This window comes from Caretta caretta, chromosome 3 (genome assembly GCF_965140235.1).
Source record: "Caretta caretta isolate rCarCar2 chromosome 3, rCarCar1.hap1, whole genome shotgun sequence".
Lineage (NCBI taxonomy): Eukaryota > Metazoa > Chordata > Testudines > Cheloniidae > Caretta > Caretta caretta.
Window position 1 is genome coordinate 193,397,952 of NC_134208.1, and position 20,919 is coordinate 193,418,870.

A 20,919-nucleotide genomic window follows, 5' to 3' on the forward strand; every position below is an offset into this window, starting at 1 on the left:
GAATACCAGCTCCCAGTCTGTCCTTGGGAATGGGATCCAGTTTCAACATCAGTGTTGCCCCTTTTCAACCTGAGCAGCTAGTCAATTTGTGGAGCCCTGAAGCCATTCCAGTTGGAAGTAGAAACTGAGGGAGTCTTGTATTCACTTTGAAGCAGTCTTAATTATATGCAAGACATGTACAAAGACCTTCTCCAAACACAGGAGGAACTAAGAATAAAAAGAGCAGTTTCTTAGCTTACCGCTCCAAGCCTCTTTAGCCAACACCAAGCCCATAGGTGCTCTCTCTAGTTTTTCTCTCTGTCACACTGTGCTCACACGGCTCCTGCTTGGCTTTCTTGCTTTTTGCCTCTGCCTCTCTGTTGTTGTCTGTTCTTTGTGCTCCCACCCCAGTCCCACACAAAGCACAAACAATCCTCAGCAAAAGCTCCTGGGAAAGTTTACCAATCCCCTTTTGTCTTTGATGGGGGGCTTCTAATTAACTCATCTTGACAGTTATGTTAACTGAAAGGTGTGTTCACACCCAATCTCAGATGATTGTGAACCAAGCAATCCCCACTACATTTCAGCATAACAGTATGTATGAAAAACAACAAAAAAAAACACCCCAGCTCATCTAGGATATAGGTCAAAGGATGGCAAGCATTAACTAGTCGAGAAGGATTCATTTAATTCTACCTTCCATTTTGAAATATTGGTATTTTCAGTTGGTAAATGAGCATAGGATATAACCAGGTTCCTAATATTCCACCTTTATTCAAAATTGAGATTTTTCTGCCTGAGAGGAAGCTACTAAAGCTTATACTTTTGTACCATACATTTTATTTCAGTATCTGAGCCTAACGTCTATTTTCTGTACTTAAAAATTGTAAATGGCACATCTGAAACCATGAAAAGGATTAAACCAGCTGTGTGTAAGCATACGCAAGCAAGTGGTTGAATGCATTCTTAAGGGCATCGGTTTTTTTGACATTTGACCTCAGACTGAAATAGAGGCTGTCTTAGTTGCTCACTCTGAAACATTATATTTGTGCATCAGACAAGATTTTGAGGTGAGAGCTTTGATTGAAGGTCTCCTTTATTTTGAGATCTCTGCAGTCCATTCTAATGAGAAACTTTTATCTTAAATAACTTATTTTTAAAATGAATTTCAGGGTATAGCTTTGCTGAGAACAAAATAACTTCTAGCAGTGTTTTTGGTAAGATCCATGTTCACAAATTGGAAAACTACAAAAATTAAGATTTTTTGCAAAACTGCCACCTTATAGACCATTTACTGTCATGTTTATGCTGATATTTAAGAATGCCTGAAATTTAGGCTTCTAAATCCTTATTTAGGTACCTTAAGTGTCTGGATTTTTGAGTATAGATCTTCAGTGAAGAAGTGCAGGGTGTTCAGCACGTTTGAAAATCCAGACTCTCTCATATAAGGTGCCTACGTAAAGACTTAAGGCATGATCCAAAGCTCATTAAAGTTAGTGGGAGACTTTCTAAAGCCTGATTTCAGTTAGATTTGGACCAAGGCCTTAGTAACCTCACTTCAGGGCACATTTTTTTTTTTAACATTGGCCTTACCATTTATGAAACAATGGCATGTAATTACTGGTACTATCGATGTCTAGCAAAATATCATTAACACAAGTTTTTTGAGAGACTTTATTTTTAAAAATATACAGATGTAAAGTTCTTTGTGTGTCTGCATTTCTGAAGCACCTATCACTGCTTGGCATATGTGGACAGACTGCCAGCTATAAAATTGCATCTTTAAAAAAATCATGGATTGGAGAATTGATTTTCCTCTCCTCACCATGGTGTTAAGGCCAGACTACATGGCAAGTTACTGCACAGCAAGCCAAGATGTGAATCTGCAGCACACCAGCTTGCCACACAGTAATGTCCTTTGTGGACACTGCTACAGCACCCTGAGAGCGCCAGAGTGCAGTGTGTTGTAGCAGTGTCCAGACCGACAGTACTGTGTGGCTGTAGATTCATATCATGGTTTGCCATGCAGTAACTTGCAGTCTAGACAAGCATTTAGTTGTCAAATGTTTTTCGAGGCACTACTCAGGATGGCCACTAAGGGGGTAAGAGACCACCGTGTCCTGGGCCTCCGTAATCTCTACACTCCCTATCGCCATTTTAGAGGGGGAACCCATGTATTCTGCAGTACTTGCTAAATATCTGAAAAGAGTATCAACTCAAGTGTCTACTACACTTAAATGGAACTAGATAATTCAAATATTTTTGAAAAAAAATCTTTAGATAGCCCTAGAACGAATACCATGAATATCTTTAATTTTAATATCAATCCAAGAACATGCATTCCATTGCATTTCCATGGATTTATGTAAGAGCTTAGAATTCCCTTCAGCATTACTAGTAAGACCTGTTTAATAGTTGCCTCTGGAATTTAACAAAACAGCTGCTTGGATGAATGAGGAAGCATTTAGTAATAGTCTTTCTGTTAAGAAATACTTGAATTTGGAACTCTATTAAAAAATGTAGATGGTTTTCTCAATGGCATATGAATATAAACAGAACTGAATTAATTTTTTTCTTTACCAGCAGACTGTCTTTTTCAAGATATCCATTTAAAATGCCAATATCTCTATATGTGGGATTACATCTCTTGCAACCTCAGAGTAGCAATTTACAACTGATGGGTGGTACTCTTTCAGTGATGACTAGCAGTTAGTGGAGTCAGTTAAAGTTCATAGGTTTGGCATCAGCTGTACCTCCCCTCTTCACATGACATTCCTACTCTTCACCAGTTTTCAATGCCTCTTGATGACATCTGTATCCAAAATGTTTTTTACCTACTCCAGATTATTTCAAAAGAAAAAAATACTACTGTTAAACCTAAAAAGCAGAAAATGAGGGTTAAGTGGATCTTCAGCTGTCTAAGGAAATCTGGAACAACAAAGGTTACCTCTCCAGTGTGTGAGGTTAGAAGAATGCTGGCCCCAATCAGCACTCAAGGATACTCAGATCAATTCACTGGGGTACAGGCTAACTCTGCTTCAACAAATGTAGATCAAGTTAATTTCTCCTTTACTGTTTCAGTGATCTGTGGCCCAGCTTACTATTGTGGACCTTAGGCCTATGTGCAATAACAGTGCTTGGAGCTGAGTATTGTTTGCTTGTCCTTAGTTCAGTCAGCAGGCTCACTGGCAGCTACTGACCCTATAAATCTTCATAGGTCAGAGTATCTTTTTCGCTGTCACTGAAATGGCCCACGATTTATACTTTATCCACAGATTTATGTTCTATGTGGTTGAAATAGATGACCTTTCTGAGTTAACTTCTAGGGATCTAGAAAACAGCTGGTAAAGATTCCGTTCAGGCTCTGATTTCCTCCACTTAAAGGAGTCAGAAATGAACCTTACTGGTGGGGCAGATTGCTATCAGGTATATAGAGAGTTTTTTATAGGAAGGAGCAGAATGGTGATGGGTGAGAACAGAGATATCTGTGTATCTGTGGAGGAAGTCCAGGTAAATGAATCTACCCACATGGTTTCAAGAAGAATGGAGAAGAACATGCCTTCATCAAAAGAATGAATAAGAATATGAGTAAGAATATCATCTCAACTTTGTGGAGAGTGGTTTAGTGTCTACTGCTTATGCAAAACAGGGTACCCCACTTAAAATCTGATATAAAATCTGTTCTGTGACATTTTCTTTTATGTAAATGGTAAAAATATGAAGTTAAACTGCTGGGCAGAGAATACTGTAACAAGCAGATGGCACCAAAAATTAAAGACAGACAGACATGAAAATAGACAAAAACACACTTGATTTAGAACAAGTCTTACACTCTGCATTTTTTTTTTAAAAGGAGGCCTTGTTTAAAAATATTTTTTAGAATGTGAAAGCATTTCCAAGACAATTCATGAAGATTAAATATACCATTGGAATTTTTTATCACAATGTTTAGAACACTGACTGGAGAGGTATTAACAAGCCAGTTCACTTTGAATGGTCCCCTGAAATGTATTAGCTACTTATGCTAAACAGTCTGCTCCACCTTCTATTAGCTGTGAAGAGTACATTTCCCAGACCTGAAGAAGAGCTCTGTGTAAGCTGGATAGCTGGTCTCTCTCATCAACAGATTTTATTGGACCAACTTCTGTTACCTCACCCACCTTTGAATTTTTCTGGCAGTTTAAGCATTTTTTGTCAAATTTGAGCATGTGGAACAGAATTTTTTTATTTTTAAAAAATACTTGCCGAGACATGCAGTGTAGAATTAACTTATGAACTTGCTCTGGGATATATATTATTGATGCAAATAGCTTAGTAATTAAAATGATTAGACACTTACATGAATAAGAATAGTATGTGCAGTTATGCTAACTGGGAATGGCAGTTAAGAGTTTTATGCTTGAGGGCATAGGCTGATCAACAGTTAGGATAATGAAGAAATTTTTCCACTCATATGGTTTAGTATTGCTCAATTGCCATGAACAAGTATGTCATCCTCCCCATGCTTTCCTCTGAAGAATCCAGTATAAGCCGACGCCAAACTAGACTGAATGCTGGTCTGATTCTGATATAGCAGTTAATGTATTCAACATGGAACTTCAATCTATCTGCATTTATTGATCATTTTTTTCAAAATATAGCTTGAAACGTTTTTCAGTTTAGGTTATAACACCTTTGCTTCACAACTTCAAGATAATTGTTTTGGAACTGAGATTTTAGTAGCTATTTCTGGCACAAGACCTATTGTTCAGCATCTGTAATTTAACCTGAATCCCAATTGAACTGAAATTTACCATACAATCAAACAACCTGAATAGAAAAGGAAGTGGTTTTAAGGGGTTGTCCCCCTTTGTTTAGCCACACAAATGTCAAATATTTTTTTTCTTACTTTCAAGTTTTAAAAACTTAAAAAAAACAAAAGTCCTGTAAATCATTGCATCATTACAGACTGAGTAGAAACCTTTTCTGTTAAAATAATAGTTAACAGAACTCCTGGTATTTGAAATGGGGTTGAGAGCCCTTTGCTTCTAGATTTCCAGTTCAAAGTTGAACCTGGGAAATAGTGGCCATCTTTTTGAACTTTAAGAGTTCAGATGATTCATCTGAACACTGTTTTGTGGTGTGGAAGTTACCTTCTGACTGGCTTTGCTTCCTATGTTTCAGCTAAAAGTCTAAGGCCAAAGTGCTTCTCTTGGGCTAAAGGAATATTCTCAAATTCTATTCCATCTCCTCCTTCCTCTTCTTATCTTAGATTCCTGTCTCCACTGTCCATAATCTTGCCATCACCTTGGAATGTGACATTTTCTTCTTTGGAAATTTGCCCCCTCTTTCTAATCAGCATTGCGCCAGCATGTTCTTAGAAAACTTGTCATTGGTGTGGGTAACTAAAGATTCAAGACTGGTTGACTTAATACTGGTCGCCTTATATTACCATTTTTGATAAGAATGAAGAACATATTTTCAAATGGACACAACTGGTCAATGACAAACTCTTTAGAAGGGCTCGTCACTCAGTAATAATAAATACATTTTTCAGAATGCTTCCAGGAAAGATGCTCCTGCTCCTCATTTTTTTCATCAGAGGTTCATGGTATGTATAAACTGTCCAAAAGAAAAACAGGTTCTGTCTGGTCACTCTCAGAAAATTTTTGGATACTATTTCCTTTGACAATAAGTTCAATCCCTTTATTTGATTATGGAAAGCAGACATCCTTTTTATGCAGGATTTCCCAAGGTACCCATCAGACATCTTGCTGGCTGAAGTTGTTTAGCTGTTTCACACAATTGTTGTAAACTGGGTTACATGCTTCATTTAGCATCATCTGATAGAATTTCCTTTAGTTTTTTTCCTCTTTTCCTGTTTAAAAAAGTAATTTTTTTTTTTTTTTGCTTTACCCATTTTTTCTCTTAAACTGGGGATTTCCCCCAGTAAAGGGCATGCCCGGTTCACTCGGGTTTAAGAGGTGCCTTTCCTGCAAGGAGTCCATTCCGATTACGGGCAGGCATTCGTGCTGTGTCCATTCCCTCAGGGAGGGCCACATTCCACAGAAGTATACCTTCTGTCATGAGCTAAACACCAGATCCCGAACAAAAAGGGAACTGAAACTAAAGCTGCTCCTCATGGAGGGAGCTCTGCAACCTACGTCTGACCCGCAACATGAGTCTTCTCTTCAGCCTTCCCTCTCCAGGCCAGTAAACTGAGGAAGAAATCCTTAGACTCTCCATGCAAGACCTCTTAAAAAAAAGAGCTTCAAGGTGAGTCCTGAATCAGCCAGAGGAGGTTAGGTCTCTCCGATATCAATTGCACCGAAGGCATCTAAGCACAGTACCTACAGATTGCCAGGATCTGTGAGACAGATACCACTGGTATGTCTAAGGACCCCCTGGGCACACGTATCGAAGCAGCGGTACTGCTGGTCAGGGACAGGTTTGGAGACCGTGCCGCATCTGGGAAGATGGTGTGGGTATGGATGCCCTCAGTACCGACAACTGTAAGGCAACCAACATTGGACCGCTTAGTGTGGTGAAGGTTGCCTGCTCCCTTGGTACCATTGTCTCAGTACCAGCAATCACTGACTACCAATTACTGTGGTACCAGAGGAATTTAGGTTCTCTAAGGACCTCATGGTATCTGAGGAACCAGAGTCTCCTCTAATCGATACCAGGGCTCTGGTACTGGGTACATCTCAAGCCCCGGAATAACCACCAACACCAAGCCATGTACCTCCAGTCTCTGTATCGGCTCCATGTTTTCCAGTGAAGAGTCAGACAGTGACCAGGAGGAGGTCCTGTCCCATCACTCTCACTGTGCTTCCTCCTGCTACCAACTCAGGCCTTCACAGTCATACCCTCAGTCTGGACTTCAGCCCACCTAGTATGACCAACCATGGGTTCAGCCACCCATGCCTTTTCTACCACCCTACCAAATTCACAGCCATAAAAACACATCACAGACCGTGAAATCTGGTCTCCCCCTGTGAAATCTGTTCTTTTGTGTGCTTTTACCCTATGCTAAACAGATTTCACAGGGGAGAGCAGTGTTTCTCAAATTAGGGGTCTTGACTCAAAAGGGAGTTGCAGGGGGTTGCAAGGTTATTTTAGGGGGGTTGCGGTATTGCCACCTTTTATGTCTGCGCTGCCTTCAGAGCTGCGTGGCTGGAAAGGGGGCGGCTGTTGGCCAGGTGCCCGGCTCTGAAGGCAGTGTCCTGCCAGCAGCAGCGCAGAAGTAAGAATGACAATACTATACCATACCACCCTTACTTCTGCACTGCTGCCTTCAGAGCTGGGTGGCTGGAGAATGTTGGCTGCTGACTGAGGGCCCAGCTCTGCAGGCAGCAGCGCATTCGTAAGGGTGGCAATACCATACCATGCTTTCATACCTCAGCAATCTCATAACTCAGGGCAAATGGTTGCCTGCAAAGGCAACCCTCCACATCAACCTCCTTCAATTCAGAACAGTCAGGAATGCTTGCGTTCACTTTCTCCCATGGCTCAGAGGTACTCACACACAGGTTGTGACAGACATCACATGCATGTACTACATAAATTGTCAGGGAGGTGCCGGATCATCCTCTCTCTGCGCAGAAGCACGAAAGCTCTGGAACTATTGCATTTGCCACAATGTTCTGATAGCAGCGTCCTACCTACACAACAGCGGACAGTCTCAGTTGCAAGTTCTCACAAGACCATGAGTGGGAACTTGACCCAGCAGTACTTCATAATACTCCACATTCTGTCAATGGGGGACACAGACAATAGATTTGTTCGCTACTTACATGAACAGGAAATGCCCACACTACTGCTCCAGGGCTGGCTTCAGACAGCACTCATTAGATGATGCTCTCCTACTTCCATGGGACAAGGGCCTTCTTTACACCTTTCCCCCATTCCCTCTGTTGTTGAAGGTCTTGTTAAATAAAAAGAGGAAAAAGCAAACATCATACTGAGTGTGCTCACCTGGCCGAGATAAATGTGGTACCTGTACCTGTCAAAGCTAGCAGCGTGTCCACCAATCGCTCTCCTTACTTCCTCTTGCAGAACAAAGGACACACTCTCCATCCTAACCTGCAGATACTCGGACTCAAGGTTTGGCTACTTCATGGGTCCAACACAAAGCACCTGCTCCGAGGAGGTACAGGAAGTGTTACTGTACAGTAGGGAATTGGCTACCCATCATACTTAACTACAAAAGTGGACCAGGTTTTAGGTTTGATGCAATTCCAGACACATTATCCTGACATCTGCTACTCTCCCTGTGATGTTAGCTCTCAGAAGAGAGGGCTATCCTTCAGTTTGCTCAAAGTACACCTGGCAGCCATAGCAACTTTCCATCAGCAAATAGAGGGATACTCAGTTTTCTCACACCCAACTACAAAGAGATTCCTCAAGGGTATAATGAACCTCTTTCCTCAATCTGGATGCCCCCCTTCAACATGGGACCTAAATCTAGTTTTAAAGAGCCTGACTAGACTACTGTTTGAGCCGATGGCCACTTGTTCACTTACACATCTGTCAGTGAAGACATTTCTGGTGGCCATGGCCTCAGTGAGGAAAATAGGGGAAATAGCAGCACTTACAGCACACAGACCCTTTATAGTCTTCTTTCACACAAGGTTACTCTCAGGCCACGCCCAAAGTTTATTCCTAAAATGTACTCCCCTTTTCACATGAACCAACCAATTCAGCTCCCAACCTTTTATCCTAAGCCTCATTGTGAAAACAGTGAGGCCGTATTGCACACGCTAGATGCCAGGAGAGCCCTGGCCTTCTACCTGGACAGGACAAAGACTTTTAGGAAATGCCCTACGCTCTTTCTTTCCATTGTGGAAACGTCTAAAGGCACAGAAGTATCGTCCCAGAGACACTTCAAATGGGTCTCAAACTGTGTTAAGCACTGTTATCATGTTTGCAATGCAGTGTCTTCATCTGGAATTCACACACATTCCATGAGGTTGGTTTCCTTGTCTGTCACTTTCCTCAGGAATGTCCCCTATCTCAGAAATCTGCAGAGCAGCCATCTGGGCATCTGTACAAAGCTTCACAGAACACTCTGATCACTGGGGACTCTACTTCCAATGCTAGCTTCGGCTCCACAGTATTATTATCCATAACAGACTCAACTCCGAAGCCCCAACCTTTCATTAAGGATACTGCTCCGGAGTCATCTGCAGTGGAGAACCCATAGGGACACTACTCGAAGAAGAAGAAGAAGAAGTTACCTTGTGCAGGAATGATGGTTCTTTGAGATGTGTGTCCCATGGGTGCTCCACAACCCACCCTCCTTCCCTCTACTCCTGAGTTCTTATCAGGGACTCTGCAGTAGAGAAGTAACTGAGGGTGGTTTGCCCGCTCTGTGCTAATTAGCCCTGAGACAGAGCACGAGGAGGGGAGAGCGCATGTGTGGGCCGAACGGACAAGGCTACTGAAGATCTCCAATCTGAAGCACAGGGATGCACATACATCTACAATGGAGCACCCATAGGAGGACACCTCTTGATGAACCATCGTTACTGCACAAGGTAACTTCCTCTTCTCATTTCTAGGCCCTCTGAGAGGATGACTGCACTGGAACTACAATTTCAAAGAAGCTAGACTGTTTGGAGTGATCTTACCCTTTAGGTACATCTCCTATCAGAAGATCTTGGGATGCTTCACTGGAGCAAGGCAAACTTGTGGAATGACCATTCCTATCTTTCTTTATTTGTGACTTAGTTCTACACTTTATTATTGATTACTGATTATGTCGCTATAACTATCCTGCTACTATAACTGATAACTATTCCATCTCCAGAATTATGCTGATATTCTGGATCAGACTATTTGCAGTTTTCCCCTACATCTTTGAAGGTAGGCGGGGACATTGTTGTGTAGACTCAGCTTTCTGTCTTGAAATTTCAGTATATGTTCAAGTTAAATATATCAATTTCTCTCACCAATTACAGTATATATTTAAGGGAACATGGGATATGCAACACTAGTTGCATTTGATATTTTCCTACAGTTATAAAATCATGCTATTGTAATGATTGCTGCTTGTGGTAGTTGGTTCACTGATGCTTTCACACCTATTTGCAGCCTGGCTTGGTAGTCTCTTCCTTATTTTTCACGTCTGTCTTAGATTTGCTCTTTGAAGGAGAACTCACTCAAGCATTTAACTTTTCCAAGAAGGGGGATTTATTGCAACTATTACAGATAAGTAATTGCCTTTTCTTCAGAAAGAAACTGTTCTCTCAAGGTACAGGTTTCAGTAGATCCACACTTTCCAATGTTTCACAGAGTTTGGGTAACGTCTGTATTGGTTAATGCTTTGTGGTTTTCAGTTGAAAAAGGAACTGAAAATGATGGGCCCTAGAGGTTGTTGCAGCCCTTCTTTAGAAGTAAAATGTGCCACTTCTTGGGAGGGAGGTAATAGCTTGGAAAACTTCATAGTAACTCTTGGAGAGTTCTTGCTTGGTTTAGACTGGGAGCATGGATTTTAAGCATGGGGATTTACTACCACTAGCACCTCTGGTGAGCAATTATATGCAAGTAATTACCTCTTCTCCCTTGACTGTACTTTTTAAGTTGTGTTATATAGGAGGTCATATTAGTTAATCATTGTGGTCTCTTTTGGCTCTAAAATCTGTGAATTTCTCTTCCATTGAAATACAGTATATTGTATTTCATTGGTGCACTGCCCATTTTTCTTACAAAAGCTCCATGATAATCTTCTCTGTTAAGAAATTTTGAAACAAGTCGCCAAGCATGAATGATGATTTTTTACTTTTAAAATAGACCTTCTAAACTGAGTGGGGAAAACTGTCTTGATGCTACAATAGTTAAATACTTATAATTTTGTGGAGGAGAGAGAAATGGTTAGGTGGTGTCTGTATCTGCCAGAATTTTAAGAAAGCATGGAGGTAAATGTTATCAGATAGACGAAGCATTTCTTTGCACACTTTCTTCCCACCTTTAAATGGACTTTTATAATACAACTGTTTTACTTTCACCCCTTCCCACTGTAAAAAACTGTTCCTAACCTCTGCCATTTTAAGGCAAGTTTTTTTTGTTTTTAAAGAAAGGTAAAAGGCATTAGTTGTTGTTTTTTCATTAACTTTTCTTATTCTTCAGATATTGTTTTTAATGTAAAATTGCGTATCACCCTTTCGGTCTGTATATTTATTCTGGAGTTTCAAGGTTGTATTTACACTTTCCACAGTTTCTTTTTCTGCACTTACTTTTTTTCATTGATTTAAAATCCCAGTTCTTCTATTTAGCCCTTTACCTGTAGCTCAGCGTATTTTAATGTTGCCAGTCTTCATATACAGTGGTTTCTTATGGGATTCTCTCTTGTGCTTTGTCAAGTATTTTATTTGGCTTGGAGGAATTTTACAGTTTGAATCAAGAATAGGGTGTGCGCTTGTATGCTCATACTTTTTGTTATGAGTCAGTTGGTGTAAAATGTTTAAATGTTCTTTCATGCTTCTTTTTTCGTTCTGGGGTGGCCCTTGCAGCACTTCAGAGAAGGTTGAGCCAAGCTTTCTGTCTGGAGTCAGTTTTTCAAAATGCTCTAAATACATTCTCAGATTGACCTGAAAGTGGCTATGCCAGTTGAAGTCCTGGGATAGAGTTAGTGGTACAAATTTAGAGTCAGTTGGTCAAGGGGTTCCCAAGATACAGCTGCCCCCCAACCCAAAAGGCTTATTTTTAAACTGTGCTCGTTCTTATAATACTTTATTGTCCACAGATGGGGGGGGGGGGGAGGTCGGAACTATAAGCAGGAGTTCAATAAAATATGTATTGCTGTCTGCCCCTGAGCTCAACTAGTGACTGACATTCCAAATAATTGAGATATTGGTATATACAACATAGTTTTCATTATTTTCTCTGAAAACCTAGCGCAACTTCTGTTGCTAGAAGCAAAAGGTTAGGGCTAATTTTCACTACTGCGCTACATCAGTGCAGCTGCACCACTGTAGTGCCCGTCTGGTGAAGATGCGCTATGCTGACTCTCTCCCGTTGGCATAATTACTCCACCTCAATGAGAGGTGGAAGCTATGTCGGAGGAAAAGCATCTCCCACTGACATAGCGTGATGTGGACAGCGCTTTAAGTTTCTATGTAACTTGCATAGCTCAGGGGGTGGCTTTTTCACACCCCTGAGCAATATAAGTGGCAATGTAGACAAGCCCACTGTGAACAAAATCTTTGATATACTGATAAGGAGTGGGAACATACAGTCATACCTTATCTGTGGATTTTATCAGAAGAATTGTTTTCTGTAACTTGGCCAATTGCTGGGAGTATTTTGCTTCCCCTTCCTAATCTGTTAAGCACTTTCTGCATAAGGGTTAGTATAAAGTGATCCAGGCTATTTATGAGGCCCAGAGGGGTTTCAGCGTAGCTCTGCCAGCGTTGTTTGCACTGTAGAGCTGATGAATAACATAGTCTTGGCACTACTGTGAGATGCTATATTGTGCAGGCACACACCCTAGATAGTGTTCATTCTAAGCAGAAGATCATGGGCAAGGGGGAATGCAGCATGTTAACAATCCAAAGCATAATTAAATGAACTGGTGCTCAGAGCTGCTTTATTTACCTTGTATCTCTTTCCAGCTCCATGTGCAGGCAGCTGAGGAAGCAATATTCAGCATAGACAAGTACATAGATGCTACAGTGGGTATTTAGCATGCTTGGGTGTTCAGCATGCCTTGGCAGCCCTGGAGGCACAATCAGAACTGTCAGTAACTGACAGCAGGGGAAAAATTCTATTCTTGAAGATCCTGCCTTTTTTTTTTTTCCTGTCTCCATAGTTGCAAGCAGTTATCCAGACTTACTGCTGCAGAACTTTACGATAAACTGTTAAACAAAGAAAAAAATCTTCGGTAAAATTCTGATCTGGCCAAGTTGGTAGGGACACCAGGTTGCCTCTCTGGATCTTGATCTTTTCCCCCACCTTGGTTCAGAGGTACTGCAGCTGTGTCTACCCCAGCTACTACTTTTCTCTTCCAGGACTCATAGTGCTGCTGACGTAGTGACGCACCTGGCTAGGTTGTCTGTGAAGATTTAAACGGATCTCTGGCTCTGAGAGTATGGGCCTTTACTGCCTGAGCAAAAGGACTATATCTCTTGGCTTGGACGTAGTAGTAGACTCAAACCTCTACAACTGGTCCAGCCAATGGGGACAGAGTGCTACACTGTGTTAGTGTATGGTACAAACTCCTTCTGGCCAGGGAAGCATGTCCTGAGTTTCATACTTGCTCAGCAGTTCAAATCCCCGTACAGGCCACCACTTTTAATGACACTGCTGCTTGGATTGTCTTTATGGATTAAACCCAAGACCTCGATCTAAAAGCAAGAGCTTGTGCTACCGGAAACCAGAAATTAGCAGACTCACAAGTCCTTTACATGGTCCAGTCTCTAGATGGGACAAAGAGCCATTTTTATTGTGGGTTATGCTGACAGGGCAGACAGGCTGGTAGATTGGAAGTTTTGCCTATTCTGCAGACAGGGAGAAACCATATCTGTGTGGATTCAGAAGGAAGCTGTAGTGTGCCTGACTTGGGGGAAAAAGAAATCACACATCTCAAAATTCTGCATAAAAGAAGAGAGCTCAGTAGGGTAGATAGATCATTTTGGCAGAATGAAACCTGAATATGGAAGTATTCTCCATGATAGTCTGAACAAATCTGACAGTGGCGGTCTTTGCATTATGATAAAACTGTGAGATCCCTGAGCTCTTTGCCAAGAGACAAGAACAGGGTATGCTAGTGACAGATGCACTATCACAGAAGCAGCCAAAGACCCTTTTCTCTCCATTTCCACTTATGTCCAAAGAAGGGAAAATATGTGGATGTCCCTAGGGGCTGGCTCCCTACTGGTTGAGAAAGCAGTTGTCCTTGAGACTGGGCAACATGACAATAGACACACACAGCCCCTACCAAATAGAGCAGATACCAGCTTTGAGGTACCACCACTGATATAAAACTGATCATTTTAAGAGGAAAATATCAGGCATACCACTCTCCTATGATCAGCTTAGAAGAATAAGATTTCAAGGCATTCAGATGCAAAAAGTATTGAGGACAGCATCACTACTGCATCCAGCTTTGTTGCATAATGCACCTCCACCGAGATTTCAGTCTGCTTCTGGTCAGTTTTACTTGCCGTATTTTGATGAATTACTGAAGAAAGATCAATCTTTTTCTCCATCAAGGTACTATTTTTAAAAATGATGACTTTGGACAGACAGACAGAGCAGAATTGGATACTTGCTCTGCAAGCCACAGTTCTACATTTTCTACAACAAAGCAACATTGATCACAAATCAATCTTTTATTCCCAAAGTCATCCCCAGTTTTCTGTCAGTCTCAAGAGATCATGTTGTCATCATTCAGTCCTAAAGCTTTTCCCAGTAAGGAAAGGGAATGCCATGCAATGGCTGTCAAAAAGGCACTTACAATATTGGATGTTCTAAATAAATTTAAGTCTGTTCCATGAGTCTAAAGTGCTCTTTGTTTTAAGTTACTGTTTTTAAAGGCAAGAAGGTATCAAAATCTATGATCACCGAATGAGTCAGTTGGAGCAAATCTGAGGTACAGAAAGCAAGGAGAATGCCATCTCCTGCTATTGTACGTTTGCTGAGCACAGCCGTGATACGAGGAAATATGTAGGATAACCTGCACATTTTAATGAAATTCTATAGGCTATGTCTACGCTATAGTCTATGTTGGCATAACTTATGTTGCACAGGGGTGTTAAAAAAACTACCCCTCGGAGCAACATACATTACACCGACATAAGCACTTGTGTGCACAGTGCTGTGTTGGCAGGAGAGCTCTCTCCCATTGGCTTAGAGCGTTCACCCGATGCGCTGCAGTAGCGCAGCTGCATCGGTACACCTGTGCTGCTGTACATATGTGCTGCTGCTGCGCTGTACGTACAGACATGGCCTAAGAGACATGTGCAATCTAGGGTGCAATCCAGACCAGTAAATGTCTCTGTCACCCCTGCTTTTCCACCTGGGGAGCCTCACAATGCTTTGCTGCTGTAGCTCGCAACATGGGCTCCTCACAAGCAGCATACGGGTTTCACCCTGAGTGTCTGTGTATAGCCACAGCCCTGGTCCAGCAACTCGGCCACAGTAGCCAGTTAGTAAACACCAGCCACCCACTGGCTTCCAGCAGCCTTGGTTACTACTTGAAGGGTGACCCCAACACACTCTCAGTCCTTGATTTTTCTCCCCCTCCCTCCAAAGTGTGTTCTGCACTGTCCAGCCCTGTCCAGATATATTAGATCTATTGCCCCTTGAAGGGGATCTGTATACAACAGTTTGATACCATAAATGGAGTTACCAACACAGTTCAGTTTAAAGACAACAGTGGATTAGTTTTAATTAAAGAATAAAACAAGTTTATTTAACTACAAAGAGAGTTTAAGTGAGTACAAGTATAAGGCATTACAGGCAGAAATGGTTAAAAGAAAAATAAAGATAATGCTTTCTAAACTTAACAAACTTGTTTCAAGGTGCAATTGTTACCATATGCTTCCAGCAACAGGGGTGACCAAATTTCAGTTCAGGGTCTGCTCCCAAAGTTCATAGGCTGTTTCTTTTGTTGTCTTAGATGAAAGAGAGAGAGATGGCTAGGGAGAGAGCACTTGTGCTTTTGCCCCTCACTTTTGTAGCAGTCACCCTTTGAAATTACATTTTTCTGAAGGTTACCCTGTGATAAATTTCATTCCCACTGTGAGCACAGAGACAGTCATTGTGAGAGACGTTTCATGCTGTGCTTTGCTAAAATACAGATTTGTCTTGTCTCTCTCTTGCTTTCTCAAGGACCTTGTTTACTACTTATGTCAATTGATATAAACACACATTCCTTTAAGACCTGCTTGACGAGTCCTGCCTAATAGGGGCTACCTGGGTTTGAATATATGCTACCAACATCATTCAGGAGGAATTCATAACTTTACACATAAGGTTGTTACGCACATTTGATCATGATATTATTGACCAGTGAGTTATTAGCTTTCAAATGATACTTCACAAGGCATATGTTGTACAAAGATTATTAAAATAGTGTTCAGGGTCTGAATACAGGGGTACGTTTGATCACAGTAATTTTCCGCCTGCACAACGAGCAGAGCACTTGGTGGTATTTCCAATAAACTAACTTTTTAAAGGAAGCACAGATAACTGTTCCTGTTATAACAACATGATGGTATTTTTTTTTTAAAAAAAAAGATCAGATTGACAACTCTTGTGAAGAATATTTATGCAAAATATATTGTTGAAAAATCTCAGCTAGCATCAAATGTCAAATATTGCATAAAGTGAGGTTTTTTTACATTTTGGGCATAGCTAATTTAATGAAAGGACATATTTGTACAAAAGGTCTGTTGTTTTTATTTTATTAAAGCTATTTCTGTGACAATCACCATAGTATCTGAAGAGTTGTTACCAAAGTCTGTCTGTCTCTAATAACTTTGTTTTAAATTTGATCATAATTGTGATAAAGTGGGCTCTGTACCTATGTAGGTTACTCTGTTCTTCCACTGACAGGCTGCTGGGTGGGTGGATGGGAGAGGTTCTGGTTTTGAGCTTGATAAAGAAATTTTACCCTGAGTCTCTTAAAAGTCTGTTGCAAGATTTTTAGGTGGCAAAATTGCAGTGGCCTTGCTGTGGCCATCAGTCTTTTTAACTTTCTGTGGTGAAACCACCAAACAGGTTTCCAGTATGGTGTAGTAAAATACGACGAGTATGGTTTTTTGGCATAACCAAGTAGCATTACTACTTTCTGTTTTACATAAACTAAAAAAAGCATAATTGCCTTTCTTTAAATATTACCATTAATGCTTAGTTTAATGGTAAGTCTAATAGTTTACTACTACTTATTAAAAATCATCCATGATTTTTTCAGCTGTTTAAGCTGTTTAAGGTTTAACTATAAATGACAGAAAGGACTGTGCTTTTAGATGAACCAGTGAACATCCTGCTGAAACCCCCCCCTCGAAGGTTCCTTGGTGCCAGATTCTGACTGGGAGTGCATCAGGCAGGCCCAGGCTGGGGGTTTCAGTGCTAGGAAGCTACACAGCCAACTGCAGTCATTGGTGCCAGAACATACCATGTGACCATAAATAAGAATTAGCTTAACATGATCAATCCTTTAAAATCTTGAGTCAGCATACAGTAGTTATAGTGAGTCACAAGGTTGTGTGCTATGGCTGGTGCAGGGGAAAAAATTGGTAAGTGGCTTTTGGTAGAAAACCTGGCTTCCCATAAAAGCTTTTCAATATAAAAAGTGTCTGCGATCATGGCTGTAGTATACAAGTTTTGCAGAAATGTGGCACAATTGTGATACCGGAAGAGAAACATTGAATTAAATACATCAGAGCAAACATTATAATTAAGTAGCAAATTTGTGTCATGAAATCTTTCTGAAAGCAGGTTTTTTTTTCCCCTTTAGTTGACGCAGATGAGATTAAACGGCTAGGAAAGAGATTTAAGAAGCTTGATTTAGACAACTCTGGTTCTTTGAGCGTGGAGGAGTTCATGTCTTTGCCTGAGTTACAACAGAACCCGTTAGTACAGCGAGTAATAGATATATTTGACACAGATGGGAATGGAGAAGTGGACTTCAAAGGTAAGATACAGTGCTCTATCATTCATGATGTTGGCATTTTCTTAGAAGATCTAACTTCTGGAAACTGTTGATTTCAGCTCTGACACAAAATTTATTCTTTTTTTTTTTTACAAGAACAAAATAGTGTGAAATCCACTTAAGGGTGAAACATGCTTATAAAGATACTTTTATATATTAGAAATAGATACTAACAATTTCTGTGAACATGTATATAAAATAGACTTAAATGTATTTATTCCCTAATGCATAACCCAATATAACAGTTTCTGTTGGTTTAACTGTTTTGTTTAATAATCTTTCTTACTGTTCATATTCTTAACTTCACTTTCATGCTTGATGTCCATTTTAGAGTATGTTCGTGAAACGATCTAAATCTAGGCATTCTAAAAACTATTTTCCTCATTAACATGAAAAAGACACGATGGGTGGGGAGAGAGTTGCAAATGTGTGGGTTCTGTTTTACTTAACTAAACTTTTAAGAGAGACATGGAACTAGCTGTAGCAATCTCAGAACCATTAGCAAGAGTCATGGAAGATGGGTAAGGTCCCAGAGGACTGGAGAAGGGCAAACAAAGAGGACCCGAGCAATTATAAACCAGCTAAGCTAACTTAAATACTTGGAATACTGGAACAGATTGTTAGACAATCAGTTTGTAAGCACCATGAGGATAATAGGTGAAGAGGAACAGCCAACGTGGATTGGCAAGAACAAATCATGCCAAATCTAATTTCCTTCTTTGTCAGTGTTACTGTATGAGTGGAGTGGGACAAACAGTAAACGTGATATATCTGATTTTAGTAAGGATTTTGACAGTCTAGCATGACATTCTCATAAGCAAATGAGGGAAATAGTCTTGATGAAATTACTATAAGGTGGTTGCACAGCTGGTTTGAAAAAACATACTCAACAAGTAGTTATCAATGGTTTGCTGTCAAACTAGGAGGGAGTATCGAGTGGGATTTCTGAAGGGGGTCAGTCCTGGATTTGGAACTATTCAATATTTTTATTAATAACTTGGATAATGGAGTGGAGAGTATGCTTATAAGCCTTTCAGATTACACCAACCCAGGAGAGGTTGCAAGTACTTTTGGAGGACTGGATTGGAATTCAAAAAGACCTTGACAAGTTGGAGAATTGGTCTGAATTCAACGAGATAAAATTCAATATAGATCAAATGCAAAGTACTTCACTTAGGAAGCAAAAATCAAATGCACACGTACAAAATGGGAAATAACTGGGTAGGTGGTATTACTGCTGAAAAGGATCTGGGCATTTTAGTGCATCACAAATTGAATGATAGTCGTCAAAGTGATGCTGTTGCAAAACAGGCTAATAGCATTCCAGGGTGCATTAACAGGAGTGTTGTATGTAAGACCTGGCAGGTAATTGTCTCGGTCTACTCAGCACTGGTGAGGCCTCAGCTGGAGTACTGTGTCCAGTTCTGGGCTCCACACTTTAGAAATAATGTGGGCAAATTGGAGAAAGTCCAGAGGAAAGCATCAAAAATGAAGGAAGGCTTAGGAAACCTGACCTATAAGGAAAGGTTAGAAAACTGCGGACATTGAGTCTTGAGAAAAGAAGACTGAGTGGGCTAAAATCTGCAGCAAGAGAGATTTAGGTTAGCTATTAGAAAAATCTTTCTAACTGTAAGGGTAGTTAAGTTCTGGAATAGGCTTCTAAGGGAAGTTGTGGAATCCCCATCACTGGAGGTTTTTAAGAACACGTTGGATAAACGCCTATTATGCATGATTGAGGTGCTGCCTCAGTGCAGGTGGCTGGACTAGATGACTTCTCATGGTCCTTTCCAGCCCTACGTTCATTTCTATGATTCTATAAATATTTGGATCTAAATAGTTCATTTTTTATGAGAAATAAGTTCCAATTTTTATAGCCTCTTATCACGATTTTTTTCTTGGAATATTTCCTAAGGATTAAGGTATTACACAATTACTAAGATTAAGATTCTGTCACGGGTATTTTTAGTAAGTCAGGGACAGGTTGTGGGCAATAAAAAAAAAAAAAAATCATGGAAGCCCAGGACTTGTCCCTGACTTTTACCAAAAATATCCTGTGGAGGGGCAAAAAAGCTCTGTTGGGGCTTGCAGCTGCTCCAGCCTTGCCCCAGGGGACTGATCGGGACTGGGATCAGGACCATCACTCCGGCAGGCCTGGGACCACTGGCAAGCTGTTCCAGGGGCCCCTGCTCTGGGGCTGGATGCTGCTTTGGTCAGCTGCTTCGGTCCTGTCCCAGAAGAAGTCATGAAAGTTCCATAAAATAATAGAATCCGTGACAGACTCATATCTTGTGTGTACATTACATCAGGATTAGACCAGGTTGCCTAGAGTGGTGTGGGAATCTTTCCAGGATAATTTGCAACACTTTTGTGTTTCATACAAAATGCTCTTCTGTGACTAAAATATTCTGTATGTGATATTTTTCTATGACAGTTTAGATTGAAAATTGTTTCTCTGTAAATTACAAAAGTTATAGAAGTACTGGTTTTTCTATTTAATGGTCTTTTTTTACCCGTAGTTATAGTTTGCCACTTTTTCAAACAAAAAAGAGAGAAAGCTGATATGACTAGAGTTCAGTTGAAACTTATTTTGCTTTTAAAGTAAGTATTGGAAAGCTACATTATTTAAAATGTTGCTCATTTAGAGGGTCAGAGGCTGAGTTTTTCCACTGCCAAATTATCAAATTTAATATTTCTTTAATTTAGGATCAGATCCTCAGAGTGGCAAGTTTTCTTTAACTCCCATTGAAATTAATGTAGGATTTTTTTCAGGATTAGGAAAAAAATTAGAAACAGACTTTTTAGTCTATCTGATTAGAATTTACCAAATTTTCAATTATATAGATACTTTGATCAATAAAATTTGAAGAAAACTATAAACATGAAGTACATTCAAGCTGTTCTAGCACAACAGCAAAAAACAAAACCCAACTAAATTGGAATGTTATATTTTCCTCAGCAATGTCATCCTCTAAAACGATATAAACAATGCACGTAATAATTGTCAAAATACCCTTGTTAAAATGACATCGTGGGTGGGGGAGCGAGTGTACTATATTGTTCATGAGATTATGAACTCAAATAATGTGATTACGAAAAGCTGTAACGGACGATTTAGCACTAGTCTGTTTTTGTATCATAAAATGATGCAGTCATAATGTGTTTTGTGGCAGTGAATCTGCTGTTGCCATCTGGCCATGTTTGGTGACTTACATAAATGAATGGTAGTCTCAATCCAGTTTTTGCTGAACAGGTGGCCCCCTCAAAAAAAAAAAAAAATCACTGCTGGCACCCTGTGTAGACAC

At 40.4% G+C, this 20,919-nt stretch overlaps 1 protein-coding gene across 2 annotated transcripts in view; it reads left to right on the forward strand.

Moving 5' to 3' along the window:
• The window catches only part of PPP3R1 (protein phosphatase 3 regulatory subunit B, alpha), an 83,786-nt gene that overhangs the window by 54,792 nt on the left and 8,075 nt on the right, over positions 1-20,919 (forward strand). For both annotated transcript variants that reach the window (XM_075127209.1, XM_048842731.1), the window contains exon 3: positions 17,423-17,599. In XM_075127209.1, the coding sequence (XP_074983310.1) occupies positions 17,423-17,599 (177 nt within the window). The remainder of the gene's footprint in view (positions 1-17,422; positions 17,600-20,919) is intronic.